Below are 11,738 nucleotides of genomic sequence, written 5' to 3' on the forward strand. Positions count from 1 at the left end.
TGCTACCCTACAAAAAGATCTTGACTATGTATCAGAATGGTCAAACAAATGGCAACTTCAAATCTCAACAAATAAATGCTCTGTCTTACATATTGGCAAAAAAAAAATCAGAAAATAAAATACAAGCTGAATAGTCAAGATCTTGTTGATGACCCAAGCTCTGTAAAGGACCTTGGAATACTCACCTCTAATGATCTAAGTGCTAGAGCCCACTGCAACTTCATAGCCAAAAAGGCATTAAGAGTTGTTAACCTAATCCTACATAGCTTTTTCTCTGGTAATATCACACTACTAACCAGAGCATACAAAACATTTGCTAGACCAATACTCGAATACAGTTCATCAGTCTGGAACCCACATTACATATCTGATATTAGCACAATTGAGAAAGTCCAGAAATATTTCACAAGAAGAGTTCTCCACTCCTCTACTCGTTGTAGAATACCTTATGCCACCAGACTTGAAATTCTAGAACTAGAAAACCTTGAATTACGCCGCCTTCGGTCTGATTTAAGCATGGTATATAAAATCATACATTGCAATGTCCTACCTGTCAATGAATACTTCAGCTTCAACCATAACAACACAAGAGCACACAATAGATACAAACTCAAAGTTAACCGCACCAAACTTGATTGCAGGAAATACGACTTCAGCAATAGAGTGGTCAATGTCTGGAATACTCTACCCGACTCTGTAGTTTCTTCCCAAACCCCAAAAACTTTAACCTTAGACTGTCTACTATTGACCTCACCCCTTTCCTAAGAGGTCTGTAAGGGGCGTGCATAAGCGCACCAACGTGCCTACCGTCCCTGTCCTATTGTTTCTTATTCTTCTTTTATTTTTCTTATATGTACCCATTTCATGTATTCACAACTATGTATACACTTATACTTATTATCTTGTAAACAATTGGCAAATCAAATAAATAAATAAATAAATTGGATATTAGATGAAGCTCGACGTAACCGTGAGTTATATTTGAGGATGCCTTGTGACCAATAAAGAAACTTTCTTTGGAAGCCCTTGTAGAGTTGTCTGTCTGTCTTTATATTCAGCCAGCAGTCTAAAGACAGAATAGTAAAAGAATAGTGCCAATCCGAACTCCCTCAGTAAAAAATAGTGCTAATCAGAACTCCCCCAGTAAAAGAATGATGTTACAGCTGAATTCCGGTGTAGAGTAAAATCAATTTGAATTCCTGTGACAAGAATAAAAGTATATTGAAATTGGAACTCCCAAGTGAAAGTACAATGCTAATCTGAGTTTCCAGAGTAAAGATATAAATTAATCAGATTATCTGTGAAAGACTCTCTCTCTCTCTCTCTCTCTCTCTCTCTCTCTCTCTCTCTCTCTCTCTCTCCCTCTTTCTGAGCAACAAGTTTTGAAGCCTGTTTGAATTGCTGGGAGGGGCCAGAAATCCCCCATCTCTACCTGTAGCCCTCCAGTTACTATCTTCAGACCCTTTGCAAATGCAGTTCAAAGAGACTGAGTGATTCTTTCTCATGTCCTAAAAAACACAGAAACTGCATGTTCTCCAAATCTGGAGTGGCTTTACATTCCTCACTGCTTGTGCCTTCGAGAGGAAGAAGTTAATAAAGAGGCCCCCTCTAGCCAGTTTACGATGGGGTCTCCAAGCAACAGGGTTGTAAATTCTTTAGTGCTGAGCCGTCTCCATAGCAATGGGCCATATACCGCCCGCCCCCCCCAAGAGAGAAACCAAATCCAGCAAGCAATTTAAAGAGAGGAATGCAGCTTGCCGTTTCTCTTTGCTGACAGAGCCAAAAAGATTTTTCCTTTACTGAAATTAGAAGCAATCTAAAGTCAAAGATACCAGTCTACATTAATCAATAAAGGGAAATCGCCTAATCATACTTTGCCCAAACATTATTTAAAAGCAAAACATCCATTGATGATTATCCATCATAAATGCATGCAACTTAGCAACCCCTTGCAACATAACCCCAAGGCTCAAGCACCACTAAGAGGCCAACCTGTGTACTGTATCAGTGTCTTCCAGACCTAGCAAGCACCACTAAGAGGCCAACCTGTATACTGCACCAGTGTCTTCCAGACCTAGCAACACACACCTCTAAGTAGTCAACTACTGAATTTTACAGAAGTTTCTAAATTCAGCCACACGCCTGCAGCGCCACCAAGAGTACTGAATTTTACAGAAGTTTCTAAATTCAGCCATGCCTGCAGCGGCACCTAGAGTACTGAGTTTTACAGAAGTTTCCAAATTCAGGTAGACACCTGCAGTGCCATCTACGTGGTCAAGTACTGAATTTCACAGAACTTTCTAAATTCAGCCACCCTCCTGCACACTGGTGGAAAAAGGGGAATTACATGGAAAACCACTAAATTTTCCAAAATTCACCTTTTGCCAGTTTGAAGCATGGCAATGTCTTCAGCCATGACAGATGTCTCTGAGGTACCAGAGGACTTGAACCCTCCACCCACCCTTGATGTAAATGTGGAGCGTGGTTCCCAAAACCCAGAATCAGAGGTCTACAATTCTGAAGAGGCAGCGGGACCTCAGAAAACCTACGACCTCAGACAGCATAGGAAGCTTACCGAGCCCATGGAGTCATACTTGAGGGAGGATTGGGACTGGCAGTATGAATGCCATACAAACTCGTGGTCACAGCTGCTGGAGATCTGTGATACCCCCAAATGCAAGCTGTCCCTCGAGAGAATCCGCACATTGCAGAAAGACCTAGGTAACTTTCTTGCACGGTGGAGAGACAACGAAAGTAAACCCACGTCCATTCAGTCGAAGCTGGGTGACCCAAAGTTCCAAGAACACATTTGATGCTTCGAGGAGATGAACAAGGAACGTGAGGACTTCATTCAGAGAGGCAAAGACTCCCTCCAAGCTGCACTCCATGAAGCGCTACAGCTGGAAGAAACATCGGGGGAGAGGGCCACATCCGACATAGCCCCTCAGTCACTCATGGCCTCCTCCCACTATTCTAAGAAAGTCTCTTCCCTCCATCCCAGGCCAGCTAGATCTCAAGCAGGTTCCAGCATCTCACAGCAATTCTCTGCTGCTAGCTCTTCCCATCCTTCCAGAGCATCCTCCCATCGCAGCAATACATCTAAGGCTTCCAAAGCAGCAAGTTATGCCGACCAAGCTGCAGAAGCTGAAATAGAAGCTGCAGTAGCAGACGCAGATCTATGTGCAACAGAAGAGGTGACATGGCAGAAGGAGGCAGTAGCAGAAGTCCAGGCCAGCCAACAAGCAGCAATGGCCAAAGCTCAGGCCAAATTGGAGTTGGTCAAACAACAAAGGGAGTTGACAACAAAGACAGCACAAGCCAAAGTATTATGGAAGGTAGCCAACGCCGCCTCCCTCAATTTCCACCTTGGAAAGTTGGAAAGCGAGAGCCCAGATAAACATGTCAAGACCTACATGGATGAGCAGCACTCGCTATGACATGGGCAGGCGAAACTGGTACGGTTAGTTAGCAGTCTCCTAAAACCAGGGGATCGAAGGGGAGAATCTCAACCAGAGACTCTAAATGCCAGTCACAAAAATGACATTGTAAGAGCTAAAACTCGAGATTCCATTCCCGAAAGCAAAAGGTCTCAAGGTCTCAAGACCTACAGGGCAAGCAACTTAGCCCACCCATTACTACGAAGATTTTTCAACAGGTAGGCATGCAAGCAGCCACAGTTGCCACACTCAATCCACAGGCAAAAGAGTTCCTGCCACACCCTCCAGGCAACTCTAACGCAGATGTATGGCAAGATGAATGTGGTACCCACACCCAGCAGCAAGAGAGACCACCTGCGCATGTGTTAATGGATCACGACCTCCTCATAAAGTACTCGGAGGATAACCACAAACCATCTACAATACATGCCCTCGAGCCAGAATGCCATGCCTATGAAGATGCTGACAGTAACAAGCACCCAGCCGCTCTGCAGCCAGACTGAGCCACTACAGCAGACAACTCATAACCCTCCCTTGGCCAAGGAGCCTCAGCGTGCTACAGAGGCACTCCCGGAGCCAGTGGCGAGTTTCAATTGCACAGCAGTGTGTGACAACACATTCCCTCGTTCGTGTTATCAGATCTGCTTAGCCAACGTCCACCCTGATGGACACCCAGAAGAAGCAGTGAAGTTGTGTGTAATAATGGATCATTCGCTCGCTGGCCAGATCCTCATTCTTCGACCTCTTCACTGTTCCAAAGGAAGGAGTGCACTTCACGATATCAATGTACACTGTACCACGAAGCACAGTGGGGAGGAGAGCTACTGGACTCTATAGCACCATTAGTTGGGAGTTCCCAGTTCCCACTGCCGCCTGTTAGAATGGGATGGGATACCAGATTACTTCAGTCATTGCAACACCAGAGGTAGTAAGCAACATACCTCACCTGAAGCACACAGCTCATCACTTTCCTGCTCTAGATCTGGTAGCCAAGGTTCTGCTCTTGTTGGGAGTAGGCATACCTGATGCTTTTGTTCACACTGAAGTAGTCAAAGGCCCAAAAGGCTCCCCATTTGCCTTCAAGACAGTGCTAGGATGGGGAATCACAGGGATAGTCTGCATTGATAAGCTGCAGGCCCCATCCCAGGCAAATGTCTTCGCAACATCTATCCCAAAAGCTTGCCAACACCCATTGAAACTGTTGGAAGCAAGAGTACCTGTCCACCCTACAAGGCCGCCAGAAGTGACCAGCAGACTTTCACCAAGAAGCTCTACACCAGACCGGTCACCGATCTAGTGTTGCTGCGGAGAAAGGCTGAACTTGAAGATTGAACCTCAACTTTGCATGCTTTGCTTTGTTTGATGCTATATTACTGTTTACTGTTTATCTTAGTTATATAGTTAATTGATAGTTAGTAGTGGAATTTATAATTCCAGGTGGGGAGTGTGCTGTACAGACAGTATATAGGTAATGGGAATTGAGTTAGTTAAGTTAGAATTGGGAGCTGTCCCCTTAAGGGAATGCCTCATGGTAAATGTAGTTAATGCATTCTGGGAAATGTACATGTCATGTGGTCACATCTGTAATCCTGATTGGTCACTTAATTGCCCTTTGGTTGGGTTGGGGGAGGTTCCTTCACTCTTGCCTGGACCCCAGCATGCTGGTGCCTCACCCTCTTGCTCTTTCGTTATGGGATGAAAGATCACTATTCTTTTACACTATGAAGTCAACTATGCAAAGAATTGGACATTACACGAATCTCGATGTAACCGTGAGTTATATTTGAGGATTTGTGACCAATAAAGAAACTTTGTATGGAAGCCTTTGTAGAGTTGTCTGTCTTGTCTTTTTATTCAGCCAGCAGTCTAAAGACAGAACAATCCTGATCACCTCAAGGTTGACTTAGCCTTCCTTCCTTCCAAGGTTGATAAAACGAGAACTCAGATTGTTGATGGCAATAAGGTGACATTTGTAAACCACTCCCCCCCCAAGAGTGTTGTAAAAGTACTAGGGGCAATATATGTCTTAAGTGCTATTGCTGTTGCTAATACCGTATTTAATTAGCATATCTGCACTCTTGGTGGCTATGCTGTCTAGAAGTTGTCAGTTGTAGGCTCAGCCATCTAGAATTTTTGTAAAACTGGATTCCATGTTTTATTCCAAATATGCACTTGGGAATCTATGGTTATCTTTTTTAATAATAGGCTTCTGCTATCTAGTATAGATCAGGCTGCAGTATTTGAGGATCCCGGTCCTGCCTAGCTGAAAAACAGTATTTTTGAGTGTTCTTGGAAAAGATTCCAGGAGGGAACTACTCTTTCATTCTGAATAGGTGATTTTGTTCACTAGATTACCTTGGTGTAATCAAAGCCCACAATAAGAAACCCACAAATGCCCCTTTCCTAAGAAGAACTTTTGTTCTTCCTGAATGCTGTTGCATTTCTGTTTTTTAAAAAAAAGGCTCCCAATTTTTTCCAAAGAGACATTTATTTAAAAGCATTCAAAGAAGAACTAATATTTTGAAATGAATTATCTTTTTAATTGATACTGACTCCACTGAAGCTGAATTAATTGGTCACAGCCAAATGTCTCCCATTCTGGGACATGCTTCCCCTTTCCCTCCTGCCACTGCTCCCTGGCCCTTTTGACATCCTTCCCAAATTCCGGGTGGAGGCAAGCGAAATCCATGTGGGGGAATCTTCTTTGTGCCACCGGTTTTGGAGGCTGCAGGGGAAGGTCTGTGGCCTTGCAGCTTGCTTCTTCCTCAGAGTACTGTTGGCTCTTCAACCGGTGAAATTGGCCTTCTAACTTGGTAGCCAACGCTCGGAGGTACTCAAATCCCGCCCTGCTGAGAGCTCGCATCCAGTCTTCCATCGTCTCTTGATCCTCAGCTGCCATCTTATAAGACTGGTCAGGCAAGACATTGCGGTAGCAGATTTTAAAAGTATGAGGCTCCGAGGTGGATTCCTGCAACTCCACCGTGCAGCCTTCTAACACAATGAGATGACAAGGAGCCCGGTCTCCAGGCTGTTCCCAGCAGAGAAGAAGATTTCCTCGGAGCTCACACCAGCAGCGCTGATAGGTAGTGGTGTGGTTATTTTTCTTGTAAAGGACGCCCTGCCGGTCTGGGAGCTGGTCCAGATGGGAAGAGGTAAGAATGCTGGAGATGTGAAGTTTGATGGTGGACTGGCTCTGAAACTGGAGAGAAAAGTCAAAGAAAACAGGGATGAGGGAACATATAAGAGGAAGAGGAAGGGGGTAAAAGAGGAACTGAGCTGAGCACTTTTTTCTTAAACTGGATTTCCAAATGTGTGGGATTATTTCTCCCAGCAGCCTGGACATCATATAGTTCACGAGCAAAGGATGTTTAAATCATGCTTAAAAGAGTTATGGTGGGAAAGTGGTTAAAATGCAGCAGTATTGCAGGCTAATTCTGCCAACTGCCAGCAGTTCGATTCTCACCGGCTCAAGGTTGACTCAGACTTCCATCGTTTCGAGGTTGGTAAAATGAGGACCTAGATTGTTGGGAGAGGGCATATGCTGACTCTTAGCAAAGATGCATGGACTTCAACTCCCAGAATTCCTCAGCCAGCATAGCTGGCTAGGAATTCTGGGAGTTGAAGTCTACACATCTTAACCTTCCCAAGATTGAGAAACACTGAACTAGAGCATTATGCATTTACTCTATGAACCTTCTTTGTCAATCACTTCAATCTCAGGAATGCTCATGGAATACTTCAACCTCCAACACTGAGGTGCCCAACAGCTGACCTAGTTTTGACCACGGGGGCTAGAGGGGGTAAAAATTACCATTTTTTTTCCTGTTGCTTGGATTAGGAGAAAATGGCAGAATTCTTGTCGATTTCACCTAGTGGAGGAAAAAAAAACATACAAGTCCAGTTTTCAAGACAGGTTAGTGTTTCAACAGTATTTTTTTTATTTTGAATAATCAAGTGCTCTATTTCTTTGGTGAAGTTTTTTTTTTTTTTTTTTTTGAAGTAAAACGGTGACGAGGGGAGAGGCATATTTCTGGGCCACATGGCTCTCCCCTCCTCTTGTCGTTAGGTAGGTTGGAGTGGTGTTTGCTTACCTTGAAAAGAAATGCAGCAGATGAACCAGGTATTACTCCTAGTAATATTAGACAACTCTACTTTGGATAGTTAATAGAACAAGAGGGAAGGAGTGACCTTTCTGGTGAGTTGGGGGGCAGAGCAAGGATGACATACGTAACTAAACCACATTTTACTTGACATTGGCTGAGGTGTGACTTCCCTGGACAGCCAGTTTGATGTAGTGGTTAAGACATCAAGCTAGAAAGTAGGAGACCATGAGTTCTAATCCTGATTTGATCACTAAGTCAATTGATGATGGTGGACCAGTCACTTTCACCCTGGGAACAAGGCAATGGCAAACCACTTCCAAAAACCCTTGCCAAGAAAATTGCCATGATGCATCCCATGAGTCACCAACAAAAACTGTATAATAAACTGATTTGAAGGCACCAAAAATTCCCATCTTCTGTATAGTGGCTTGAAACCTGTCAAACAGCCCTATGATTTATTGACTATTGTATAGCAATGGTAACCTGAATGGGTGGCATCCTGTAAGTACTAACAGGCAGCCAATGATCTTAATCTACAATAATCTCGGAGAAGCAGATAAGAAGCAGATCTCCCTAGCCCCTACCATCCTGTTTGAAAATAAAGACAGAGGATCAGAGCCAGGGAAAGATAAAGGAAATAAATAACATCTTCCTCTTGATAGAAGTCAGAATCTATTAGGGCAGTGTTTCTTAAGCTTGACAACTTTTAAGAGGTGTGGATGTCAACTCCCAGAATTCTGGGAGCTGAAGTCCGCACCTCTTAAAGTTGTCAAGGTAGAAAACTCTTGTATTTGGAAATGGGGAAAAAATAGCGAACAATGTTTTACTTCAGGAATCTGTGTCCCTGAGGAATTACAATAGCATACCTCTAGGCAAAACTCTTTTAGGTTTTATCATGTCTGAAATGTATCCTCTCTGTGCAAGCCCAGTATCTATCTATCTATCTTTCTTTCTTTCTTTCTTTCTTTCTTTCTTTCTTTCTTTCTTTCTTTCTTTCTTTCTTTCTTTCTTTCTTTCTTTCTTTCTTTCTTTCTTTCTTTTTTCTTTTCTTTCTTTCTTTCTTTCTCTCTCTCTCTCTCTCTCTCTCCTTCCTTCCTTCCTTCCTTCCTTCCTCCCTCCCCCTCCCTCCCTTCCTCCCTCCCTCCCTCCCTCCCTCCCTCCCTCCCTCCCTCCTTCCTTCCTTCCTTCCTTCCTTCCTTCCTTCCTTCCTTTCCTTCCTTCCTTCCTTCCTGCAACTTTATAAGCAACTACTTCTATATTAGATCCAGACCAATAGCTCTGCTCAGAGGTTCATATTTTCCTTTATAGTTTTCTAAAGACCTCTGGAAATTGAGTACCTTTATTTCCCCCCCTCTATTTTTGCCAGTGAATGTTTGGCATGGGAGAACTTAAAGCTAAAAATTGCTTATTCCTCAGGTTTAAATTGTCTCTAGAGGGACTATCTCCAAAAGGGAGAGGAAAGGCAGGTACCTCAACACTAAAGGTCCAGGATTTGGGACCCTATATTATTATTTTTTCCTTTTAAATTGCCGGACGAGCAACATAGTTTGTGGGAATCTTCTCTCCTACATATGCTGGAGAAGGATGCCAAGAGGGGCACCTCTTTGAAAATACTTGGTGGCAGCAGGAACTACCAAGTCTCTGCACCAAGACAGAAGACAGTGGTAGGATATACTGGTAATCCTCAACTTACAACAGTTCATTTAGTGACTGTTCAAAGTTACAACAGCACTGAAAAAAAGTGACTTATAATTGTTTTTCACACTTATGACCTTGCAGCATCCTCATGGCCACGCAATCAAAATTTGGATGCTTGGCAATTGACTCATATTTATGATGGTTGCAGTGTTCTGGGGTCATGTGATCACCTTCTATAACCTTTTTGCAAGCAAAGTCAATGGGGAAGCCGGATTCACTTAACAACCAAGTTACTAACTTAACAACTGCAGTGACTCCCTTGACAACTGTGGCAAGAATGCTCATCAAATGGGGCAAAATGCACTTAACAAATGTTTCACTGAGCAACAGAAATTTCAGGCTCCGTTGTAAGTCGAGGACTATTTGCATAGACTGAGAAGGCTTCCAGTTTCAAACTTCATCCTTTCATCCTAAAGGTTCAGCCAGTCCACTACATGGAGTTTAATGCATACAATTGGGACATACTATGGACCTTTAAAGAAGAAGCAGGATGTAAAACTAAACACGAAACTGAAAGTCTAGGACAAAGGAATGATAAGGAAAAAGACAGTGAAAAAAAGATAAATGGTTTGAATGAGGAAGTACTGGAATCGTTTCACAAAAGAGTGGTGAGGAAATACAGGGGAATGAAAAGAGACTTTGGAGAGTGGAAAGCCCGATAAAAAAGAAATTAAAAATCTATGCTGAAGTAGCACAAAAAAATGTCATTAAAAAAGTCTAAGCTTTTGAACATGAAACGAAAGTGGATTGCAAGGAAAGGAAGGGGGAAGGGGCCAATTTTGTAATCTTATGCCTCCTAAGTCATATTGCTTGATGAAATGACAGGCAGCCTTTGGGCATGCCCAAATGGGGATTCAAAATAGTGGTGCAAGTTTATGAGTTTGCAAAATAATAATAATAAATAAATAAATGCAGGGATATTTAAAGTAAATTAATCACAAGATCCAGATAGGGTAATTAGAGAAAAGTATGACATGAAAGCACTTGCCGAATGCATTCAGCCCTTACCTTTGGTGCCAAATTCACCCTTGGGTTTTTCAGATAGGAGAGTTTTCCTTACCTCTCGCAATACTTTCCTGGATGCAGAGGGTGGGGCTAATGGTTACCTAAGTCTTTTCCTAGATGAAGAGGGTGGGGCTAATGGTTACCTATGTCCTCTATCCAAGTGGCATTAAAAGTATTTTGATCTCTTGGTCCAGAGTGACAGAGATAAGAGCAGGAAATGACTTTGATCATGGTTTCTTGTTTTCTTCATCCACATCTCCCCACAAATGAGTTTGAAGAACAAATGGTTACACAAAAGGAAGATAACTTGACCACAAACTAGAGTTCTCTCTGGTCCTAAAGAGAACCAATTTTAGGAGGAAAATGAATTGACTATAACACAAATTGCTCTTCAAATAGAATCAAATAGCTAAGGTATTAATTGGTTTTTATAGCAGTCTGTTTAAATATTTGGATCTATCAAGTTTTGTATGGTTAAACCTTATATTTGTTTCTAATGTTTTCTTCTTTTAAAAAAAAACTTATTTTCCTTTCTATTATTCGTATTGTAAGATACTCTGAGATGGCATCATGAAATGATGGGTAAAATCCCAATCAGAAAAATATATATAGAAATTAACTTTTCTGTTTGCTTCTAGAGGGCAGGTAATTCAACTTCAGACTTACTGAAAGATAGATGGAATTTAACTGCAAAGTGCGGTGGTCCTCATTTAGCGACTGCCTCAACCATTTGCAATTATGGCAGTGAAGAAAAAGTAACTCTATTACCAATCCTCGTTTTTACAACCTTTGCATTTATGCAGAGCAAAAGAAAGCTGAAGTTAAATCCTAAGCATAGTTACAATTCTACCTAGTGTCCACTTTGCTTAACAACCAAGTTGTTGGTTCCAGTTATGGTCCTAAACAAAAAATCAGAGGCACGATGGTTCAGCAGTTAAAGATGCTGAGCTTATTAGTTGGAAAGCTAATAGGTTTGAGACCTGAGTGTTGTGTGATGAGGTGAGTTCCAGTTACTTGCCCCAGCTCCTGCCAACCTAGCAGTTCGAAACCATGTATAAAAGCAAGTAAATATATCTACCACTTTGGTGGGAAAGTAAGTGTTCTATATGCCTCGGCATATAGCCATGCTGGCCACATGATCATAACATGGCTCCCTTGGCTAAGAAATGGAGATGAGCATCACCCTTTAGAGTCAGAAACGGCTGGACAGGTGAAACCTTTACCTTTTGAACAAGAAATAGCTTCATCCGAACAATTTTCAATAGTTTCATTTGCATATGTTACGGTAGTTTTCCTCAACCCAGTGTCCTGATATATTTGATGTCAATTCTGAAACCTTTGGCTAGCTATGCTAGTGGAGAATTCCAATGCACTGTAGAAAGTTAGCACCCACCCCTCTCCTAGAAGAATGAAATATTTTTGAGAAATATTAAAAAGGCAGGATAAAATATTTCCCCTAAAAGAGAAATAAAAATCTTTTTTTTTTAAACCAAAT

The 11,738-nt window shown here is 42.3% G+C and overlaps 1 protein-coding gene across 1 annotated transcript; it reads right to left on the reverse strand.

Moving 5' to 3' along the window:
* Nucleotides 1-5,912: 5,912 nt before the first annotated feature.
* LOC113421739 (sesquipedalian-1-like) lies at nt 5,913-10,337 on the reverse strand (the record flags this gene model as incomplete). The annotated part of the gene is made up of 2 exons (XM_087947445.1): nt 5,913-6,636; nt 10,299-10,337. Coding segments are annotated over 2 exons (708 nt in total), but the record flags the coding sequence as incomplete, so codon positions are not given.
* Nucleotides 10,338-11,738: the final 1,401 nt, after the last annotated feature.

The sequence above is a fragment of the Notechis scutatus genome, chromosome Z (assembly GCF_049901735.1).
Source record: "Notechis scutatus isolate UNSWTSFEM ecotype Mainland chromosome Z, rNotScu1.2, whole genome shotgun sequence".
NCBI classification, from domain to species: domain Eukaryota; kingdom Metazoa; phylum Chordata; class Lepidosauria; order Squamata; family Elapidae; genus Notechis; species Notechis scutatus.